The sequence below is a fragment of the Globicephala melas genome, chromosome 14 (genome assembly GCF_963455315.2).
Source record: "Globicephala melas chromosome 14, mGloMel1.2, whole genome shotgun sequence".
NCBI classification, from domain to species: Eukaryota; Metazoa; Chordata; class Mammalia; order Artiodactyla; family Delphinidae; genus Globicephala; species Globicephala melas.
In genome coordinates this window covers 83,540,750-83,565,777 of record NC_083327.1, presented here as the reverse complement: position 1 = coordinate 83,565,777, position 25,028 = coordinate 83,540,750, and the positions used below count along the sequence as shown (strand labels likewise).

General features: G+C 39.0%; 1 protein-coding gene across 7 annotated transcripts in view; it reads right to left on the bottom strand.

The window, feature by feature from the left end:
• Positions 1–22,721, bottom strand: part of QKI (QKI, KH domain containing RNA binding) — a 143,262-nt gene extending 120,541 nt beyond the window's left edge. For 2 of the 7 annotated variants that reach the window (XR_004038701.3, XM_060283832.2), the window contains exon 1: positions 22,391–22,696. Coding sequence is in view for 6 of the 7 variants with exons in the window: in XM_060283832.2 (XP_060139815.1) it covers positions 22,391–22,532 (142 nt within the window). In the remaining variant the exon portion in view is untranslated. Of the gene's footprint in view, positions 1–22,390 lie in introns of all 7 variants that reach the window. The other 5 variants (XM_030852971.3, XM_030852972.3, XM_030852973.3 and 2 more) reach the window with 5 other exon arrangements.
• Positions 22,722–25,028: the final 2,307 nt, after the last annotated feature.

The window sequence follows — 25,028 nt, the reverse complement described above, 5'->3', positions numbered from 1 at the left end:
AGCAGCCATGCTAAGGTTTGAAGACATTCAGGTTACCATTCAAACTGGGTATTTGTTCCTTGAAAACGGTTATGTATTTTTCCCAGTGGAAAGTTCGTAACAAACAGAATTTCTAAGAACAAAGTTCTGTCTTCACCAAAGCCTGCCTTGATAAAGACAAGTAGAAAATTACTGATTTAAACACCAAAATCTAAAAAACAACCTTATTTCAAACAACACTGTACTAACCTTATCACACTGAAAAATGAGTGAAATCCAGTCATTAGAGGCCCTCCCTAATAGTAGTTTGAAACCAAACCCCTAGGAAGACTAAGTATAGCAAGATCTGCCAGCTTTAGTCAGATAATTTCATAGGCAAGAAAAGGATAAGATGTACATTAGAACCCCTCAGTATACTTTTTTTAAAGCAGCTAAGTGGAAAAGGCCATAAAAGTGTTCAACGCCAGGCCAATTCATAGGTGGCTGGGGGCATTAGCAGGAACCTTCAGAAAGACATCAGAGTATCAAGACTTAAGAAAAAGTGAACCCACTTTCAGAAGGTCAATATTAAATGGAACAAGTTTTGAATTAAACTTAATATACTTCCTACATTCTGAACATGCTGTGCTATCTTTTCTCTTATGAAAAGAATGACCCTTCCAAGTCAAGCAAGCTATTTACACAGTCAACACACCACCACCTTCCTTAGAGTGGTGGTTACAGTAGCTAATTTAATGTACTGTGCATATAACGGAAGACAACTTTAAAGAAAAACTTTACCTCTCCAGGTCTTTGTCCAGAACTAACATAAACTATCAGTTCTCAAGTTAGGTACAATTTTACTTTTTAAGAAATTTACAGGTGACTGAAAAACTGTAAATAATAATCTGTGATAAAGAATAAACTGTTGAAAGTGCAGTCTTTGGAAAAAAACCCATTATAGTGTCTCAGTCAGCCTCCATTTCTTCATCTATAAAATGGAGTTATTTCCAGCTCACGGGATTGATAGAAAGATTAAACAAGATAATGGAGAGAGCGAGTGTGCGCCTGATACATTAGTTATGTCCATATCATCATCACTAACGATGACTGTGATGTAAAATTATATACTCTGTAAAATTATGTATACTGACAGGTGGGTCTGAAAGATATTTGCTGATCGGATGAATATCTCTTACATAAAATCTATAATCAGTCTTTTTGCAGAATCTATAGACATAAAAGATACTCAGAAAAGGCACCTACCAAATACTGTTTGCAATTGACTCCTTACAAATTCACTATAAATGACAAAAGGAGGCAGAAAGTAATAAAGATACAGCTTAATTTTTCCAACTCATTTTTACTAAGCTCTTCCTCAAATATTCAAACATATAATCCAGAAAACCTTACAAACTACTCAAATAGAAACCCCTCAGTACACTCAGCTTATTAAAAATGACTCTTAAATACTTGGAGCAAATGTTCTCTGGCACCTTTCCCACAACACCTTCTTTAAAGTGTTTGCTCCAGGATCTGACCTGTTTTGGTTTAACCACTTTTCAGGAGTTTTAAGATTATTTTAACCTCAAATGAGTCATTTGGGGGAAGGAAAGTTGAGAAGACATTCTGGCTTGTAATATACCTTTACGTAACTACAACTTAATACCTTAAAATAGTTATCTAAACAAAAACAAACAAAACAAAAGGATCACATCTTACACTGTCACCTTGAAACTGCAATATTACTGTGAACACTCCCCTTACTTCACTCCACTGACAATCCTGTAATTTTGAGCTAATTCAGTGATGTGACTTTTCAAACACGTAATTCTAAAACCCTTTCAGAACTCAGAATCTTAGGTGCATCAGGTGTTTCGGACTCCGACATAAACAATCTTGAACTAAATCGTGGCCACCTTTATCACAATAATAAATTTGGATGTGAATGGAAGCATATCACTAAAACAAACAAAAAAAACCTTTTTAAAAAGTAAACCACCACCAATATCTATGGAAACTGAATTCAGTATCAGCCTATAAACAACTAATTATACTCAGCCTACTAAAGAAAAGCAGTACAGTTTTAATGAAGTACTATATGTATACAGATGTGTACACATATATACACATGCATGCAAACACATACACGCACAATACTTACATATCATTAAAGTTATATATAAGTTATATACATTGTATGTGTGCATATACAAATACTAAGCATATCATATAAAATATATTAAATATTGTTGAAATCTATTAACATACATATTATGTATGTATACAATTTATATAGATTCCATATGCCTTATTCTAACTTCATCTTGTATGTTAAGTGCGTGAAATTTTAGTTTTTTCTGAAACTGAAAATAAAGCTTTCAACGTACTAATTTACTGGACCAGGAGCCTCAGTTAAAATGATTATACTTCACTTCCCTCACAAAGGTCGAGCATAAAGAATATTATCTTTAGGGTCTATCTCTGAATTCTAAACTTGCCACAGCTTACTTAAGCCAAATAAACCAAATGACCAAGCACGTATCACTGACAAAAGAATAAAGAAGTTGATTTACTTTAAACTCTGCAAATTTCAGAGATGGCTAAACGTTCTAATTTATCTCCAACATTACATAGAAGCTTACTTCTCATATGGATGTTATTACAATCTGGCACTTAAAAGTAATTTAAATGAAACCACTTTCAATGGCAAAGATACAATTGCTGGTACTTGTTTTAATAAGAAAAACTAATACTCCTATTTCTTAATTTCTTACCTTCACTCTCACGTGCACAACCTCAATAAACTGTTTCCTAAAAACAGAGAATTAATTTGTAAGCCTTTTTTCTTCCTTCTATTCTTGCTTTCTCAACCATCAAATTTAAATTCCCATATTTTAAAACTAAACACTTCTATAATCCTATACTTAAAGAGAACACACACTTGTCACAGCTCTACTCTAAAAATGTACCATACTGCCCAGAAAATAAAATCTATCAGATCAGGGTTGTATATCCAAACAAAATCTGATAACCTCCTAGAAGAAATCCTTATTTCCCTTTGGAACCCAGCAGTTTCAGTAAGTATACTAAGAAATATTTTTATCTCCTTCATTGGTCTTTTTACATTCTAAACATTTACCATCCTCCGAAAGGCCTCACTTTCCAATAGTCACAAATAATTCTCTAAACTTGGACACCTATCTGTTAACAAATACGTATATCATGGGGGGAAAGTACACCTCAAAATACATGCAGCAATATAACCAAGATTCAGGGTTAAACACCCTAAATGCCGCATGTTGGATCAAGGGTTAAGTTATTCATAAACAACAACAAGCATTAGTTACTTAGAGTAAAAAGTGACAAAGTCCAGATTTCCCATAATAGAAATTCTACTATTCTGTTTAAATTTTATAATATAAACTGTTTAAATATAAAACAGCAAAAACTGATAGTTTATATGACAGATATCCTATCAATTCAATGTTGCTTATAAACCCAGATTATTCTGCATCCTTTAAGATTGTAGTCCATCATATAAGTGGCAGAAACATGAATTACATAGCAGATGAACGTTAAGTGTGGTAAATGGATTTCAATTCATTAGGCATACCAATGTGCTGAAATACAAAAAGGCAGCAGTATTTTAGAATTTTAATAAAATACAAAAATGTATGTGTTAAAGGCTTTATGTACAAAGCAGAAGCAATTTTAAACCAACTATCTCTAACTCTTAAATAGAACACTCAGGTGTTATTCATCTGAACTAAACAGACCAAGCAAAATATCCTGTGATCCCCAAGTTCTCCTCAATGTCGAAATGGGTGGGTAAATTTAAAGCTTGTTCTCTCAAGAGTTGCTTTACTGGCAATTTTCTCCCAGTATCAAGGTCTGCAATTTCCATTTGGCTGCCAGTTTGCGATTAAATTCATCACCTTTATTATAAAAATGTGCTTTACTCCATGGCCTGCTGAACAAGAACTATAAGGAAAACATTTTTCACTGCTAACAGCAAAATCATTCTAAGGCAACCACCACATCCACTCAGATATTAGCTTCCTCAACCTGATGCAGTAGCCTATCACTCACAGGAAAAACCTGTAACAATTGTGTAACCCACAGAAATGAAATTAGATTCTATAGAAATGCCATGCTTTAAGTTTTTTTAGGATAAAATGCAACCAATTTCCTAATTTTCACATTCAGTGTTACTGCAAGCAAATCAGTTAACCACAAAAGTCAATATACAGAATATTTCCAAATTCCAATACAGAGACATAATGTTTCAGTGTTGGATAATTAAGTATCCACCTTTGTCCTATCATTCAAAAGTTCACAGTTTGTACTGTACCTTAACTTTTACTATCTGGGCAAACAGCCAATGGTCAAAGATAATTTTAAAAGATATATGTGTTTATATAACACTTCTATCTAACTTTACTGTCTTAGTAAGTCACAATATAAACTTCAAAGGAAAAAAAGTCAGAAAAGAAATAAAAATATTTCCCAAATAATGGCATTAAAGCTAGTCACCATGTCGTATTTAGGACAATACTACTCACTTGTGAGATTTAGATTTTTTTAAAGATTATCTATAAAGTTAACATTTACTTTTACAAACTTGGTCTGTAGACCAAAAATTCAGATATCTCTTATTTTCAAGTAAACTTCACTGTATTCATTTTAGAATTTACAGGGGAAAAAAGAGAACTTAAATTTCACATTAAGATGAATTATCAGATCATACAATGTGAACCTGGAATAAATTTTCATTTTCCTGCTAGCAAATGATGTGATCCCTTCCCATCTTAACCTGTGCATGCCTCTGTCACAGCAATATAAGCACCGTACTGCGTTTTTTATTTCATTTCTATCCACTCCATTGTATGTCTCCTTAAAAACTGGACTATGCCTTATTCATCTTTGTAACTCCATCACCCAGCAAAGTGCTGGATTTTTTTTTTTAATTTTATTGAAAACTAAATTATAGCAGGAGTCAACATCAGTTTTCCTAAAACCACACAGGTCACAATCCATTCAATCTATAGTATTAGTCACAACCAGTATTTTTTAAATGGAATAGAACAGAAAAATACTATATTACATCAGAGGTAATACAAATTATTATTTCATGAAACTTTCATTTCAGCTGTTATATAAGTATATATGTATGTGTACATAACAAAGTATTTCTCTTTTTAGGTAGCATTTAAAAATCTAAGATATATACCTTTCTGGTTCATGTTTATACCATTTTTCTCATTCACTTTTATACTGTCAGCATATATGGGTTGGCCAAAAAGTTCAAACTTTTTGGCCATTTGGCCAACCCAATAAATATTTGTTATTCAATAAATAATGTTAACAATCAAGGAGATTCTTGACTTACAAAATGAAAGACTTCCACTTCTCACATCCCTTACCACATGTAAAATAAACAAAATTGACCCTTGAACAAAGAGGTAGATAATCCAGGTATAACTTATGTCGACCCTCCGCATCCACAGTTCCTCTGCAACCATGGATCCAGCCAAACATGGACCTTGTAGTCCATGTTTTATTACTGTTGAAAAATGTCCACGTATGGGACTTCCCTGGTGGCACAGTGGTTAAGAATCCGCCTGCCAATGCAGGGGACACAGGTTCAAGCACTGGGTCTGGGAAGATCCCACATGCCGCAGGAACAACTAAGCCCATGCACCACCAACTACTGAGCCTGAACTCTAAAGCCCGCGAGCCACAACTACTGAAGAAGCCCTCGTGCCTAGAGCCCATGCCCCGCAACAAGACAAGAAGCCACCACAATGAGAATCCCGCGCACCGAAACCAAGAGCAGCCCCCGCTCGCTGCAACTAGAGAAAGCCCGCGCGCAGCAACGAAGACCCAACGCAGCCAAAAAATAAATTTATTTTTACATTTTTTTTTTTTGCGGTACGTGGGCCTCTCACTGTTGTGGCCTCTCCCGTTGCGGATCCGGACGCGCAGGCCCAGCGGCCATGGCTCACGGGCCCAGCCGCTCCACGGCATGTGGGATCTTCCCGGACCGGGGCCGGGGCACGAACCTACGTCCCCTGCATCGGCAGGCGGACTCTCAACCACTGCGCCACCAGGGAAGCCCTAAATTTATTTTTAAAAAAAAAAGAAAAGAAAAATGTCCACGTATAAGTGGACCCCTGGAATTCAAACCCGTGTTGTTCAAGGGTCAATTGTACATTTTCCTATAACCTAAAAACAAACCTAGGATTTTTCTAACTCAGATCTTACTCTCACCTTCCCTCATTACCGTCCTTCTCTAACTGATCCATTTATCCATCCCTCTACTCTCTTCCCCTTTTCATATTTTCTTTTATTCAAGACTTAAAAAAGAACATAGTGTTTTTTAAAGACACCTCTCCTAAATTAATCATCCTTCAAATTTTAGATCAGTCTACTCTATCTGGCCTATGAAACTAAAACCTGTACAAAACATAAACATGTCTAAATATTAGTCTAGCAACAACAGAGAATCTGAACTGAGTATTCAAAAGATACCAAGTGGCTTTCTCACTTTCCCTTATCTTCATCTTGGACTTTTATCACATTGTTCTAGGACACATGACCTAGATATATAAGGAAAGGCTGGTGGGGGGGAGGAGGAGAGGAATAGTTTACTCTAACAAGTGACTTTAAAATATTTGTATAGAACATGGGCAGTCAAAGTTCTTATCCAAATACACACTAAGTTGTTCCTAGACCTAGATTCAGCCTGCAGGAAAATGCTAATGGAGACTACCAAGAACCTAGGAGAACCTTCTCTGTCTTTGACCTGAAACATCAGTTTAATGACAATATCACTGTGTGAATTAAATGCTTAATTTTATTCTTATTTAGAGGAAAAGTTAAAATACCCTAGGTAGATATTTCAAGCAATGAAATAAAATTTAAAATAATTAAGACCACTCATATCAGAAGGTAGTCACACTATGCAAATTATCAGTCATGACATAATTCTCCAAAGAGGGGATCAGGCCCAAAGGTACCCTCTGGCCAATAATATAACTTACAGATATACTTCTGTCACAAGAGCCAAATGAGCTACCATTTCTGAAAGCAGCAGTTTCTAATCTGTAAAACTTCATGAAAATGAAACTTCATGTAAATGAACTTCATTTACATACTATTCAATTAAAGGATGGAACTGTGATCTCTAAGATCCATTCCAGCTTTAAAATCTGAATTACAGAGTTTTTCTTTGAACAAGGACAAAATTTTTAATAAAAATCCTTTGGGCCTTCCAGGTGAAATGCTACTCTACCATCCAACCCTTGTACTCCCCCCCTTTTGAAAGGCTGCTGCAAATTATAAACGTCATCAAAATTTCATTTTATGATTAAGACTGCATAACTGCTGTAACAACAAAGAGAGCTAACATCTTATGTGCATAGATTAAAACAGAAGTTCACAGAAAACACTCAACTGGTTAGTGATTTACAGACCTCACAAAACTACATCACTGCATCTCAATGTTTATTAAACACTCTAACAAAGACAAATATTTTTCTTTTCAAAATTTAACAATTCCTCTTCGCCTTACAATTCATCAGTTCCCAAATTTAAAAATTTTACACTTAAACCAGGCATATATTAGAACATCAACATATTTCTATGTGCTTATCTATTTCAAAGCATGTTTCACTCTAACGTTTAAATTGTGAAGATTCTGTTTTTACTTAGAGAATTATACTTTTTAAAATAGCACATCTACATTTTTATTTAAATAACATACACTAATTGAAATAAAGTTCACTATTGAAACCCTTTGCGTCAATTGCTTAAATATAAAGCCAGAAAGGACACTTTTCTTGCTTCCTTCAAGATGGAATTTGAAATAGTCCCAAACTAAAAGAAATTTAACTATCTTTTCAAAGGGTACTTTGAACTGACTTGAACCAGCATTCTCATTCAAAATTAAGATTCCCAATTATTATTTAAACCTTCCTCTCTCTAGATCCACAGGTCTTTATAATCATCTCTCTAATATGTCCCATAATATATCCTCACACCACTAGTTCCAAGAAGGAAAGAAAAAAAGGAATTCCTTTACCAAGCAATTTCAGAAAATTCTTGACTGCAGGTCCTGGATATTTAACGTATCAACACAAAAGAATACGCAGCACTTCTTTGACTACAGAACGCTTCTGTTCTCAGACCACTTCAAGAAGCCAGTATCACATGGAATGAGTTTCAAAAACACTTCCCTAAAGCCTCCCTCAAACCACAGTTAAATTAGCAGATCTTCAATCTCTCCCCTCCAACCTAAGAGCACAGTCTTTCAAGCCATTAGAGCAAAAGCAAATGGAGAGGATGATGAAAGGCAAGCATAAGACAAAGACCCAGACCACACATACAGACCAAGATATGCCAGCAACTCACCTTTAGTACACAGCTTAGACTCACCATTCCAGAAATCACACTCACTAATCCAGATGTACCTCTTCCCCCATGCACCTAAACCCAACACAATCACCAACAGACAATACAGAAAAAAAATAAAACAAAAGGCATCGTAATAAAGGGCTAAGTAAATCCAAATGTACGAGTAAAACAGAACAGAAAGCCAGCCAAAGTAGGTATGTGTAGATTAGAAGAAGTACTGAAGTGGCAAAATACTGGGGGGGGGGGGGGGGGGTAAATAAGTCACGAAAATCTGAAAATCTGTAGCAAGCATAGCAATCCATCACATTAATATACACTAAACATAAATATGGAGGCAGATAAATGAAAAAATCAACTAAGAGAAAGATATAAAAGGAAAAACCTTAAATGGGTCTCCCATTATCAAAAGGACAGAATCTAAAATCCAGGCATTTAAGCTTTTCTACAGTAGAGAATTACTTTCTTTCTCCTACAAAATGTTCTCACATTCAAGGATAGCGTTCCCTTTGTCTACAGCACTACTCCCTTACCTTTTCACCACTTCAATCTTATCTTTCAAGAGCCAGGTGAAGTTTTTTACCTCTTTTCCTGCAACATTCCATAATCTCCCTACCCTAAAGTGACCTCTTTAGCAAGTCTTTAGTCCCCTCTAGTTTATATTACTTTTATTTCATGCTATCTACCCTACTCAGACAACTTGAAGGTATGGAATGAATCTGAAGCCCTGTTGTATTCCTCCTAACATCCCACACATAGTATGCATTCAAATATTTGCAAATAGAATAAAAAATTTCAAATAAATATGTTGTCATTAAAAGCTAATATGTGAAATATGCAACTCTGATATTACTCAAAAATTGCATGTCACATAAGAGCAATCACTTTACTGGAATGCAGCATCAAATGCTGATTTCCAATTACCACATTACAGAAATAGGTATTCACAGGGCCCAGTTACAACACTCAGTAACTTAAGGCTTTTTAAACAGTAAGTAATAAACTTCTGAAACCACTGATATTATCACCACACAACTTCCTGAAAGCAAAATGATATGTCCAATAGAGAAGAGTTAATAAATTTAACAGACCTCTATAAGACGGACTATGTTACCATAAAAATTATATTGTTAAAGGATATAAAATGGCAGGGGAAAATGCTCATGATGTAATTTATTTTTAAAAAAACACACTGAGTGATACTACTAAAATAGGATCCCAATGTTGTCATATCCATAAATGGGGGGGGGGAATAAAAGAATGGAAGGAAATTCACCAAAAATGTTAAGAGTCACTATCACTGATTTATGGGTGATTTTCATTTTTTCATTGATACATTTTAGGTTTTTTTCCATGAGATGAAGATTATTTGTTATGATAAGAATACATGTGTCTAATTCCTTATAACAATACATTTTTAATGATTACTAGGAGGAAGATATTTAAGATTCTCATAAACTCTCAAATGACTATAAGAAACTGTCTGAAAAATGTATGCACAAAATCTTCCCCTGAAAAATAAAAATTCACATTAAGATTCAAAGACAGTATGCTATGATAACTCTCTGCCCTCACACCACCACGTTTCCCAGGATTCAGAGACCACAAACCACCCTGTTGTGAAAGGTAAATTTAGAATGTTTGCATCTTCAGGGAATCCCCGGCCGCCCAGTGGTTAGGACCAGGCGCTTTCACTGCCGGGTTCGATCCCTGGTCAGGGAACTAAGATCCTGCAAGCCATGTAGCGTGGCCAAAAAAAAAAAAAGTCTGCATCTTCAATTCTCTACATTTCAAGAATAACAAAATGGAGAGAAAGAACAGTCTGGGGAAAATGCAAGTTATTAACAGTTCTACAAAGGTACCACAGTAGATCTCTTCTTCCCTGGTCCTCTACATATAAACAAAGATAATTATCTATTCTTCTCTCATGTCTGACTTCAACTTCAAGTGATGGAAGGAAAAATGGTATTTTACGATTGACTTGGCAATTTAAAAATACCTCAGTATAGCAACTAGAAAAATATAATTTAAATGCATTAATTATTAATGAAACACATACTTCCACAAATCAGAAAGTTCATAAGAAGGAACTTGAATAAGCAATATTTATTTAACAATTGCAAGGCATTTTTAAAGCAAAATTATATAATATTTACCTAACCAAAAAAAAAAAAAAAAAAAACCTGACAAGGAATGCTATAAACTATAATAAACTGAGATAAGATTACCTTTTTACTGCTGATAATTTTTTATTACTATAGTAAAACTATAATCTCCAAAAGAACTTTATCATGCAATGGTAAACTATGGCACACTTTTTTTTTCTTACTTAGATTAATAAACAGGAATCAATTACCTGGTTAAAGATTTTAGAATTGCAAAGATAGTATACAAACAGAATACCTTTAAACAGACTTAGTCCCCTTCCAAAACAAACAAAAACTCTTCAAACAACGAAGCTGTAAAGGTAAAAACTGTATTTCAGAAAATTGCTGTAATCAATCCAATGTCCTACACCAGTCATATTTTATATATTTTCTATAGCTAACACACGGTCTCTTAAAAAGACAAATTCTTTAAAGAAATACCACAACTGATTTACATACCACCCCAAATATTAAAGTCAATAACCAATATTTGTTACATTCCTCAGCAACTCTTCTCTTACAATTTAAAGGAGAAAAATTTCCTATTCTGGCAAGAGGGTTATTTCTCAACACATTTTAGTCACTAAACACTGTCTTTTGTGTACTAGTATCTCCATCTGCTGGAACATAACTTCCTTACTACCAAAAGTTCTTAAGGACAAAAACTTTACAGTAGAGATTTTGCAACTACTTAGAAATAGAATTTTAATACTTAAGTTCTACCTAGGGGTTTTCTCTAACTCACAGGAACTTTAAAGCCTAAAGAGCTATCCTTATTCTTTTACTGATATTATTCAGAAGAATTTACTAAATTAAAACACTTTGCCTGCTATGTTCTCTTCTCTTCCTGCCCTTCAGGCTTAAGATACAAATCACTAGCCTGAACAGCACAACCTTCTCCTTTTAAGTTAACTATCTCTCTGGATCTTACCTCCATAAATATACATACTCACTAACCCCTGATTATAAAATATATTCTCCTCTAATTTCTGCTAGACATGGGGTAAAAGCTAATAGAAACAGTCAGTATAACAACAAAAGAACTTAGCTAATAAATGACATCATCAAAAGGTCAAAAACAAGATTTGGTAGGAAAAAGAAAAACCCTATAGATAGAATAAAGCCAAAGAAAGAAGGAAGAAAATCACAATCAGAAGAACAAGAGGTTACTGGTTCTACCTATCATCTGTAACGTGTCTAAAATGTATAAAAAACATTTAAACATGTTCAGTAGTTTTACTATTATTAGTAATATTATTTTGAAAGTATGTTCTCTACATTGTAGGATAAAGTAAATAAGTAATTCTGTCATTGTCAGAAACCATGGTATTTTGGTGTTGGCAGAAAAAGAAAGATATCATTATAAAAGTAAATATAATGTTAAAATAGAATTGAAAATACAAACATGAATTCATTAATTTAAAAACGATACTGTCTAGCTCAGAAAATGGCCAATGGCCTGGAAGTAACCTCACCCTGACAGCAATCAACATGTTTAATGCCTAAATTCACATCTCTAATACCATTTCCATTAAAAAGGACCTTGGAGAAAGGGTTAATTCTAGCTGTGGGGCAGGTGAGCTTGGGGCATCAAACTGTCCCAAAAAGCAAGGAAGATTTCAAAAGACACAAGAGCCAGTTAGATTATCACAGGCCAAAATTGTGAAAACCTGAATATCAAAAAGAATATTAATTGCAGTGAGTCTATGAAGATCCATGAGCCCATAATGATTATCATGAAACACAGAAAAAATTCATTAGTCACCATTTGAGCCAGCTAGGAAACCAACACTTTACTTTGACAACCAACCAATAATTAATAAGAATAATCACCGATCTGACTTTTCCATTAGGAACTTATTTTATAATAGTCGTATTCCCTGCTGATGAAAGAAAGCTTTACCTTTTAAAGAACACCTAACTTTACAGTGGAAGGATCAGTCTATCTCCACTCTAACCCAGATTATCAATTTTAGGTTCACTAACAGTAGAACCAGAACTGTGCCCCCAGAGCAATGCAACATTAAATACACAGTATCCCCTATGACATTATACTGGAACCTGTCCAATTCTTTAGATCTAACTGCCAAAGTAATAGATACAGATGACATAAAGGAACAAGCCCAGTGACAAGAAAGTTACATTAATGTCATAAAAAAAAAAAGGGATGGTTCTAGATTTAAAAGACTTCAAGTCCTAACAACCAGATTCAATGAATGGTCCTGAGTCAGATTCTGATTTGCACAAGCCAGTTCGGTCACAAAGAATATCTGGGGGACAACTACAGAGATCTGAATGTGGACTGGTTATTATATTAGTTGTAGGATTAATCCATTTTGTTCAGTGTGAAGTCACTATGTAGAATACTGCTAGTTTTTAAAGAGATACCTAGGGCCTTATGGGTAAAGAAAAAATAATTTGTATGCATGTTTATTTTTAGATAAACACCATTTTTTTTTTAAACTCTAGAGTTTAAATCTAAAATGCAGAAAGATCAAAATATATTTTTGTTAAATATTTCGAGAAAATATAACAATTTCTTAAAATTCCCTAAACTCTTAACTCTCCACATTATATCCAAATTCTACTTCCTTAAATCCATATATTCTATACACCCTTCTTAGTTTACCCCCAAAGATTTCATTATGGCAACCTGATATAACCCAAGCCATCGATGGTTCCTTACCAAACAAGCTGAACTATTCACCTGGCATTCAAGGTCCATCACAATATAGCCCTGAATTAGTCTTCTGGCTCTGCTCTTCTAATTCTCACTAGTTCTCTATATGCATTTGCCATTCCAAGTAACTTCATCTAAACACACTTTGTGAAAGTCTTTCAATCTCCCATCACTACTGTTCTGACACCACTGCACTTTTCTCTTCTGCTGGAACATCCTTCACCCCCTCATTCACCTCATTAAATACCGATTAATAATACCATTCACCTATGAATACCAACCCAGGTTCCACTTCTCAAAACAACCTTACTAGACACTTCAGCTCAAAGTGACTTCTTCTGAACTTTCAGAATGTTACTAGTGAATGATTCTCCTGCACACAAAAATTAGGTGATGCACATGTGGATAAATTACCTTTCTCCGTTTTTCTCTTCTTCTCTCATACTCTACAAACTGCTTTGCTTATCTGCTTGTCCATCCTATCAAAAACAACCTTAAAATGTTGACAGAAGTTAGATGATGCAGCCTTAGAGTCTACGAAGCTCTTTTGCATATAATATTCTCCAGCCTCTGAGTATTTTGATTTAAAGTTTGGCAGGGCAGTTGATAACTCAATTTACAGATGAAGAAGCTGAGGTTCAGAAAGTTTACCTATATGTCCAAGACCACTAATCAGTTAACTGCAAGTCATGATTAAATCCCATGCCTATTTGTCAATGAACTGTTACTACTTTGCAACACAGTCTCATTAGCATATGGACAGAAAGTGGAATTAATTTTCATCTTTATGCTGGCTCACTTGTGTACACATGCACACACACAGAGTCAACACTTGAATACGTCATAACAATGGAAGCATCACTGCAACAGTGGTGACAGCAGCAACACTAATAAAGAATTAGGGGCAGTTAATTTCAGAGTAATTTATATTTGGCCTTGGTTTGAAATTTTTTATTTCTTCTAATCAATTCTATCAGAATGATACAATTACTGTAACCCAGCAAACAAGTTAACTGTGGTTTATACTTAATTCTTTTGCACATACTTGAAAGAAACAGTGGATGCTCCAGATGTGGGCATCGGGAATGGGATGTAGGAGCTACCCAGTGCAGCACTATTTCCATTCAATTCATCATCATCCACCTCTTGGCTGGCTTTATTTAGTTGCCTACCTATGCTTTTAACCACCCTATGCTAATCTAAAACTGATACAAGTGTATACATTCCTGACTCCAATCACCTAGCAATATTAAACCTCTAAATAAAACCTTCCAGTCAGAAATGATTTTTCCTCTTGAGTAGTTATTAAAAATAGTAATAAAAAGAACACCAACAATACTAAATATTCACTAGATTTATTTGTACCATGTTATTTAAAGAGCTAAAGCTCTATCTTTTGGTTACTAAGAAGTTTAAGTGAATGAGTTGAAAGTCTCTTAAAACGCCTTTACTTTCTTATTTTTAGCCCTTTAACTATCATAAAGATTTACCAGTAAAAAATGTGTGTGTATATATATATTTATATTAGCTCCAAAAATTTGACCAGCATTTTGTTCAACTCCAACATATCACAGAATTAGCAAAACCCCCATTTGCTTTTTTTCCCCCTTCATGTTCACAACCTGAGGCAACAGCAGCAGTTTTCTAGTACTTGGCTGCGTTTTTCTTCTCTAGTACCGCTCAGGGAGTGGCACATTTACCAAACAGATCACCTTGCTTTGTGATCTGGACAAGTCACAACCTCTCCATACCTCGGTCTCTGCACCTATAAAATGAAGACCTCATCCCCCAAACTCTCAGGTCCCTGGGTAGCTCTGAAAGTCCATGAACTTCTGGTATTACTTTAATATGCCTTATACTCAACTGCATCTAAGAAGAAATGTTTTGTATTTCTTCTAGTTCTTTTCACATACACACCTCTTCAAACACTCTCTGTAAAAGAATTTTGAGACCCTGTAAAATAGGATGACACTGAAGTAACGAAAACAAGGTTCCAAATAAAATCTGCCTAAAAGTTTGCTTTTTACCAGTGCTTTCCTTTCTCTTTAATGTAATAAATATATGTATGTTATACATTTTTAATTTCTCCTATATATTTTAAACTATTAAATGAGCTTAAAAGCCACGGGTTCCTCCAATAATCTGCAACTGACCAGGTGATCATGCCCAATCTTTACAACTCATCCTTCACAAAAGCCAAAAGCCAGGGTTTTATTTAAGACCCACTCCATTTTCCACCGTTGATATATAATCATTTCAATCCTGAGGCCAGGCAGATGTTACTTTGAAAACCTTCCTTGCTCTGAACTTCACCATCCCTAGCACCCAACCCCCAAGGATTTCAAGGCCAGCTCACATTCACTGCATGGCTCCCTTTATACACATGCATGCTTGCACACATGTGATCACACACACTCTTTCCTTATTACCATGGCCATACAGCATAGGACCACTTCATGGGTTTAATGGCATTTTGATGTTTTTCTGAGACTTCAACACCCTTGAAAAGCATCCAAATTGACAAATTCTGTTTTACAGGTAATGTGATAGAAATGTTACAGTAAACTGATTCACCAGTCTCAATATTTAGTTTAATAAAATATGTAGGTTAGAATCAATACATAAAGCAACATTATGAACATAAACACAATTTTGTTTATTTTATTAGACTTGATAGGATTGCTGGGTTTTCAAACTAAGAGTTTCTGCTTTAGAAAACTGAGGAAATGTTGAATACATTAAATACAGTCACTGCCTCGTTAATTACAAGAATTCTGGATAAATCACTTAACTTCGACAAGCTATATATTTGTTAAAAACTCTTGACAGATTTATTTTAAAACACTGTTAAGGCTGTTAAGGCTAAAACAAAAAAGTAAACTTTTAAGAGCGTTAAATTTCAGTTAACTGGAAATGTCAATTTCTCAGTCTTCTAAGTAACGGCACAGTTTCAAATTAGCTTTAAGAAACACCTGTGTTTAAAAATTGCTATTTGTGTTAAATTACTGTAACAGCCACCTATGTTTATACTCAGCTTTCCTCTAAATGAAAACAATTCAAACAGTCCTTATTTATCCTGAGCACATCAAAGCAGCACTTAAGGGACAAGGAATCTTTCATATTTATTGTGCTTTTTGCAGAGTACAAGAACTACGTATCCATTGAATGTTGACTTTTATAGGTAATTGACTAGGGGAAGGTTCACCTATATAATTCCATAAATGCCAAAACTTTCAAGAGCTGAGACGAGCACTGATATACTTATGGACTGATATACTTTGTATAAGGACTGGCTAGAAACTACTGCGTAAGTAAAGCAATTTTATCTTTCTAATTCTCAGTCATATCGATGGTAGTCAAGTAAAATTAAGATTAGGCTCCTTGAGGGCAAGTACTGCAAAAAATATTGTAAGATTTCTAAAAAATACCACCTTTAAGAAAAAAATACACGTACCTTTTTTCTAATTGCCAAAAGTATCTGCTTAATCCCACGTTTTAGAGAAATTAGAAATGAGAAAAGGATTTAAAGTGTGAACCTATTTATTAATTCAACAAACATCTGAGATCATACATGTGCCAGGCTATAAGGTGGCCACCTTCAATGAACTAATTCTAACAGGGAAGACAGACACAAAAAGAGATAATAATATTACAATGTTAAGTATGATGGTAACTACATAAAGAGTAGTACCTAACACAGGCCGGGGCTATATTTATAGTCAAATTTCGTAACACAACCACACTAACAAAACAAACTGTACTCACTATGAAAAGTTTAATGCTATTTTTGCTTTCTGTTAAATGAAAATAAAGCTGTAAAAATCTTACTTGGACATCAAACAATCTAGCTATTTTGAGTCCTAAAACTGAAATGCTAATTCAAATAAAAGGGATATAAGCATTTCCTAAAAGTTCTCATTAAGAAAAAAAATACATTATTGCACTTAAAATTCACACTGAACTGTCTTAATGTCAAAAAAGGAGGGGCTGGAGAAAATGACTAAGTCCTGTCAATCATGTAAATAAAAAATTGGTACCTAATTCTAATTATGACTTCTTGGCATGGGCCCATGCACTATCCCCTTCCCTTGACCCTAAAATAGATCCTTGCATATCTTCACAACAGCTGACATATAAGTAACAGAAAATCGCTCAGTAGGCTCCTTAATCAAAAAATAAATCCTAACAATGGCATAGCACTTCCAACATCTCCAACTGAATAAAGCAAGTCTTACTTATAACTGCACCACTATAAATCAAACAGTGTATTAACAGCACTGAATTCTCAAGTAAATTTAAACGTAGTTCCAGTCAGATTATAAAAAGCTGCCCTTATAATCACACTGGTGTAATTCTCTTAATACCAAAAGAGTCAAAAAACAAATTAAAAACCTTACACTGGCCTCAAAAAACGAGCATCTGAATCATGCTCAGGAAAGGCAAGGAGGGATCCACTTCATGTCTTTTGTTGCAGGAATCTATTTCTCTTAAGAAGTAAACCAAAAGCCATTTGTTCTTATGGAAAACTGATGCACTTCAATCAGCTTCAGGACTGTGACTACTAGGGGGATAATCACAGAAATAAGATACGTACAAAGCACTGAAAAGGCAAAATTAACTTGTTTTCACTTGATTTTCTCAAAGCCATTTAAGAAAAGGTGCTCATACCAAGCACAGTAGCAAATGTGATTAGCAGAGACCTATTTCCATTAAATCAATTACGTTATATCCTTGGTAGTACAGATTTACTACAAAGCATGTAAACTAGATAAAGTTAAGAAAGAGAAGTCACCTACATCATAGTATGTACATGCGTTTTGAATACACAGCCGGCCCACAGGAGTAGAGTTTCGAAAATTCAGAATAAATGTTGAATAAATGACCCGTGATACAAATTCTCATTTCCATTATTACCTTACTATAGCTGCTGACACCTCCTGGGTGAGGAGCAAAAAGGAAAATGTAAAGAACTGATTACAAATACTGGCTTCCTTCTTATCACTAATAAGTCAAAGCACTGTGTGTACAAAAACACAACCTTTTGCTCCTAAACAACAGATTAATTACTTCAACTTAAATAAAATCTGTTTGTCACAGATATTGGTTACTGTCAACAAGGCTTCTTCGGGGGGGGGGGACCCAAAACTATAGTAAACTTATACAGCAAAATTCCTCTCAATACCAAGAAATAACCATATAATTTTTAGACTGATCAACATTTCTAAAGAAAAAAAAGAAAAGAAAGAAAATTGAAGTGCAAGAAAACTGAGAATGATACATTCAATAAGGAATGCATAACAAATGGAAATTAACATGGAAAAATGTTCACTAGTAAAGCAAATTTTAATTTAAAATACTTTTTGCCCTCATTTTCAAGGGAGAGGGAACAGGGAGAGAAAATAAATTGAGGTCAAAAAGAAAACTTACATCCTCCCTCACTCCAAAAAAGACCATGAAAAAGTGAATTTTTCAAATCAGTAATGCAGACTCTAATCTAACACGTTTGCTCACTTTTTCTGAGCCACACACTGATTTTTCAGTTATTCACAATAAAAAGATTTAGGCTAGCCTTCCTCATAAACCACACTATATATTCGTTAATTTTCGTATCTAAGACTGAAAAATCAGAATCTAATTTTAATATCCCTAGATCTCCATTTCCCCCTATTTGGGATTTTTAAGTCAAACTGATTTTATTTTTACTTTTACACCATCTCAATTCTAAACTGCAATACTTTATTTAAACAATTTGCATTCAAATACTGTTCCTGTGTTCCTGCTTAAGTTTCATTTTCACGACAAAGAAAGGTTTCCAAAAAAAAAAAACCCTAGTAATAGCTATTCTTTCCCATGGATGGATGGTCCCAGGGTTCAGTGGAAAACTCCTCTTTAAAGGCAGAGCAGTTTAACACTTTTAAACCTTGGTTTTATCTGTAATCGTCTCTATTGTCAACGAAGGATTAAGTATCGGAATTATAAACTGAATTTATATCATTCATATGACTGGCCCAACCTAGAATGCATTCACAACCTAAAAAATCAACCAGGTTGACGCTACTTGGGAGAAAAGCTGACAACCCCTCCCCCACCCCACAAAAAAACAGAAAACAAAGAAAGATTGTTCACAGTCCATAGTTAAAATATAGGCTAAAGGTTAACTTGGCATAAAATTAAAATGTTCAGTCTAAAGCATTCAAGTTTTAATCAACCAAAAAAATCCAGAGCACAGAAATCCCAAATGGGTAACCAGCCAAATAAAAACTCTCAAACTGACAAGGAAATTTTTCAAAAGCTTACTTTTGAAAAATATTTCAAAATTGCTACTCATTCAAAACTTCTAATTATCAGAAGACGCATCTACTGTATCCAAGTACAGTATCTTAACTCGATTAAACTAATCACTAAAGTAAAATTTACAGTTTTAACTAAATTTAAAAACAATTTTTCAGCCAATCATATGGACAAAGGAAATTAGAATTCCTAACCACAAACAGAAGTCATGATTAATTTATTTGGGACAATGACAGGCCACAAAGAGGTAAAGCACAACTTGCCAAATTTCAGAATTAAGTCACCCAGCATGGATAAAACGTGATGCACTTCAGAAACCAATATTCTTCTTAAGTCAAAATACGTTTATAATAAGGCTAACAATTACAGGAAGCAGCTTATTCCACACTAAGGAATAACCCCTTTTCCTGTGTGTTTGTACTGGTCTGATAAAAAACAATCAAACTTCCTAGTCATTATGCTGCCCCTTTTTAAACATCCTAGCTATTATACAGAAGCAATCTTTACGCTGGGGAGTTGAAAAGGCTAAAACTCAAGACAGAACTGAGACAAGAGATGGAGTAAACCATAATGAAAGGGAAAAAATAGATGTTATTTAGAATATATCATCCTCAACCAGTGGTCTCCAACATTTAAAACTCAAATGGTTACTATTTCCAGGCGAAGAGAAACGAACAAACCTTTGTTAGAAATAATGACATAACTGGAATTCTAAATTCAGAAGATTAAAAATTACCAAATCAAAGGTTAGAAACTTTTTAACAGAACCAACTCCAAATTATCATTGAGAGATTTCAGACCAACATAAAAGTACAAATGAGAACCCTTTCAGAACTAATCAGAGAAACTCAAATTATTTACTTCAAATAGTGCAAATGAGAAAATATTTCCAAACTTTTTAATAATCTCCTACGCTGTTTGAATTCAACATTTTAATTCAAAGAATGCAATTTAACTTTAACCCTAATATTGTCAAAACCTGTTTTCATTTTAATGGTTATAAAGGATTCCTTCTGTACAACTGTGCTTAAAGAAAAAACAAAAATTTTTGCTAATACTACCAAAACTTTAACTGCACCAAAATATGCCAAGAAGAAAATATAGCGTATTACTTCTGCAATGTAATAAAATTGTTCCAATAATTTGAAAGGAAGTGTTTTCAAAGTTTTCAAATACGTATATGGACACAAAACGACAAATGACCTATGATTTAAGTTTCAACTAAATTTAATATAGGTCAGGTAATTGAGTATGTTACATATTTTGCTCCAAACATTTCTCATGTTTAAAAAAAATAACTGGCGCCCCTTAGCGCCGACATTTGGAAATACTCAATTTAAGAGTTCCAGCAATTTTTTTTTTTTTTTTTGACATTCCAGAAAGTTTTCTGCCTCCACAATCTTTCAAATGCCAACACAAATAGGAAAAGCAGAACCCCTTAAAGGGACAGCTCAGATTTTCTCCGGAACAATTTCGTGTTAGCAGATTTGCTGTTTCAACTACGGAAAAAGTCCATTTCAATATGGGCTACTGCTGTATGTTCTAACATATGTAGGCAAAAAAACAAGTACGCAGTAATAGCTAACAGTTTTGTACTTTTAAAGTTGTTTCTATGACTTTCTTGACAACAAAAGCTTCTGGGATTCTTCTTGAACCACCTTTTAACACGGAGACATTTCCGGTCTTTTGTTCTTTCCTGACATTCCAACTCTAACCTGCAGATTCCTTTCCCCCAGCTCTATTGTAAAAACTCTCTCAAAATTCTTACGAAAAAATCTAAAATCCCCTGCTCATCGCTATAAAGGACAGTTTTCCGTTTTCTTTAAGCAGTCCTCCGGTGATGCTTCTAAGCAGAAGAAACTCCTCGCTACTTGATTTTCAAAATAAACATTTTTGTTGGTCATGTTTTTTCCTAGGCGTCCCCAGAAATGCACAGCCACCAGACGCGAATCGTCCCGGTCACTGCTTAAGACCTTGTTAAAGTAATCCCAGAGTTGGCCAAAATTAATCTTCTCGTCATTCTTCGCTCGCCACAGCTCTCCGCCAACAAAGCTTTGCTGCGAATTTCTACTCGTTTTTATCTTGGCCCTTTCAAACGTCTTGGCTTCCCGTCCTAGCAGCCGAGGCGGCGGCGCCCTCGGGAGAAGGCTCTCCGCCGAAGTTCTTTCGGACGCGGGATTACGTTTACATGTGTCCTCGCGGTATTTCGCGTTCACACCCCCACCCCCAAAAGTGAAGTTCAACTCCCGAACACTTCTCGCTTCCCCAAACAAAAGGATAAAAAGTGCTTTCCGCTGTCATTTTGTCCTCGCCTTCGGCTGCATCAGCAGTACTTTCGGTATGCTCTGAAATTCCTTTAAATTAACCAGCCCCACACTACTCCCCTCGAGTACTCCAAGCTACACAAACTTCAAAAAAACCCACAAGCCACACTGGACTTCCCACTCCGGGAGCCGCCGGCGACCTCTGGGAGGGCCCCCTCAGGGAGCGACCCCGAGGCCGGTGTCCTTCAGGCGCCCCCGGGGCGCGGGGCGGGCGAGGCCGGGCTGCTCCCCGGGAGGCCCGCGCAGCTCGGGGCCGTCGCGGTGCTAGAGGCCGGGCCGGGAGCCGGGGGCCCTGCAGCCTCCCCCAGCGCACCCGCTTGGGCGCCGGCAGTGAGGGGTCCCGGAGCCGGGGCCCCGCGTCCGGCGGGGCGTCCCGCCGGCGGGGCCCGCCCGCCGCACCCCGCGAGCCCAGCTCGGCGCCGCCTCCTCGCGCCCCGCCCGGGCCTCGCCGTCCCCAGGCGCACGGTCCCCACCGGCCACCTTCCCGCCCTCCCCATACTCCGGCGGGCGTCGGGTCCCGGGAAGAGGGGCCGCCGCCCCGGCGCGGGCCGCGAGGGGCCGGCGAGGCGACTCACCTTCGTCCAGCAGCCGCTCGAGGTGGTTGAAGATCCCGCAGAAGTTGGGCAGGCTGCTCATGAGCTTCTTGTCGTTCATCAGCTGCATCAGGTAATCTGGGGTGGGCTTCGGCTTCTCCTTCGTTTCCATTTCCCCGACCATATTCCAGGCTCCTCAGCTCACTCCGCCCGCCGCCGCCGCCGCCGCCGGAGAGGAGGGAGGGGCGGGGAGCCCCGGCAGCCGGCCGCTCCGGACTCGGCGTCCCGCTCCGCTCCGCTCCCGCGCCGGGCGCCGGGGCGGCCGGACCGCGCGCTCACCGCGCTCTCCCCGCCCCCGCAGGCACTTTCCGCCCGCGGCCCGACGCGCTCCCGACCCGCCGCCGCTCCTCGGCCGCCGGCTCGGCGCGTCGCTCACGAGGCCGGCGGGCGGGAGGCGGGTCTCCGCGGGCCGAGTGCGGGCGCGGGCCGCTCGGCGCCGGACGAAGAGGAGCCGGGCCGCCGCCTCTCGCTCGGCTGGTCGCGCCCGTTCAGCCGCCGCCTCTGCCGCGGGCTCGGGGTCTCTCTGGGCTGGTCTCCGCCGCGGCCGCCTCTGCCGCTGCCGCCGCGCTCTGACTCCGCTCCTCCTCTTCCTCCTCCTCCTCGCCGCCTCCTCCTCCTCCTCACTCACTTGGCGGCGGAGTTCGCCTCAGTTCAGGCGGCGCTGCCAACGGCGGCGGCGGCGGCGGCGGCGCGGGGGGAGGGGCGGCGACGCGGGGAGGGCCGGGGGCGGGGGGCGGGCGGCAGGCGGGGCCAAGCAGGGCGGCCGTTAGCTGGGCCCGGCCGGCGCGCTCCTCCCCCTCCCGCCGCCGCCGCCGCCGCCCCCCGCAGACCCCCGGCCCAGGCGCCGCCGCCGTCGCCGCCGCGCCGTCTCCCTCCGGCGGGGTGGGCGGCCTGAAGGGTCGGCGGCGCACGGCGTGACGGAGGCGGCGCACGAGGAGCCCGGCCTGGGCGCCGGGCCGGGGTCGCCGCCCCGGGCGAGCGAGAGCGGAGGGAGGGGCCGGTGCTGGGCCGAAAGACGAGGGAGGGGGCTGGGTGGCTGTGCTTTCCACTGGGGCGGGGGCGCGGGGGGCGCCGCCTCTCGCTCCCCGCCGCCGGGCCGGCTCATGTGGCGGGCGCGGTCTGGCTGTAGTGTTACGGGAGAGGGATTCCCAGCGGGACGAGCTACTGCGCGCCAGGGCTGCGCTCGCCGCCGCACAGCCCTATCCTCACCCCCGTTACTATAGTTCTTTAAAAGCCTCTCCACCACCCTCCCCGCCGCCCCCACCCAAACAAATTTTTTTATCGTCCTGTTGCTTCACGGGGGACTTTCGGGCTGGGCGTCACGTGGCCCGACACGTAGCCGTAAGGCCTGAGAGCGCGTGCGTGCGTGGGGGCCGGAGGCCACGCCCCTTCCGAGGGTCGCTCCGCCCCCGCCGGGGCCCCGGGAGCAGAGAGGGAGGTGCGGGGCCTGCGCGCGCCTGCGTGGGGCGGGGCCGGGGAGGGGGCGCGGCCCCGGGCGGGGGACGGGGAGGGGCGTTCCGAGCGCAGGGGTCCTGGTGCGGGGACCCCCGCGCGAGGTGGCCGGGCCATCGAACCCCGGGGGGCGGGAAGTAGCGGGGTCTTGGCTCTCGGCCCTGCGCTGTAACGTGTCTGCGGCCCTGGGTCCTCCTGCGCAGGACGTGTTCACGATGGGCTCCGACTGCCGCTGTGTCGTTGGTGGGCCCGCACGACGACCCCCGCTGTCCCAGCGGTCTCCTGCTTCGAGAGCCACGCGGCGGGAAGGAACCGGAGGAGCAGCGGGTTCGCGTGGGCGCCCCTTGCCGCCCCGACTGCGTGGCTGTGGCGGTGGCCGTGCGTCGTGGGTCCGGGCTGGGGGGCGCGCTCCGGGCCCGGGTCCGCTCTGTTGCGGCATCCAGCTCTTCCAGGCTGCGGTGAGGAGTGATCACCGGCGGTACCAAGTCGGGAGCGGAACGTGCACGCTGTTTGTGATGTAGCGCTTCGTGACGGCATCAGTATCCAGTAACAAAATGAAGCCGCGATGAAGAGACGAAACACCGAGCATGCACCTAGTTGGAAAAGCGAAAGTCAACACTCATATTTGCAAACTTGCAGAAGTAATCATACGTTGGGCACGAGGTTTTTCATGCAATACAATCGATTTCAAACATTTAGGTTTGCTTGGGGAAATTTTCTGAACTACAACAATGCAGTTGCAGTTCAGAAAATTTGGGTTATGTAATGTCAACCACCAAGTCTGTATCTGTATTTTATTGCAAGCCCTTTATGACATGTTCAATTAATGTAGACAAAATTATTTAACATCAAACTGACCCTTGTAAGCGTGACACGTGGCTGAAATATCTATTTCATGTCTATAATCATGTCAACTGTGTTTTAACTTAAGTGAGAACTTAGTGGGTTTTTTGCGGGGGGCGGAAATTTTGCTTCAAACAAATTCTGAAGAACACTTCTAAGTTTGAGTTGTATTGAAACTACGAAATGAATTTCAAACAAAAACTCTGGCAAGTAACTACTGGCCTGTCCGTTTAAAAAGCAGAAAGTGAGTTTGCTTTTAAAATTAAGCTGCTTTGATAGAGGAAATGGAATTGCTTTGTTAGACAAAGTTAAAAACATTTAACTC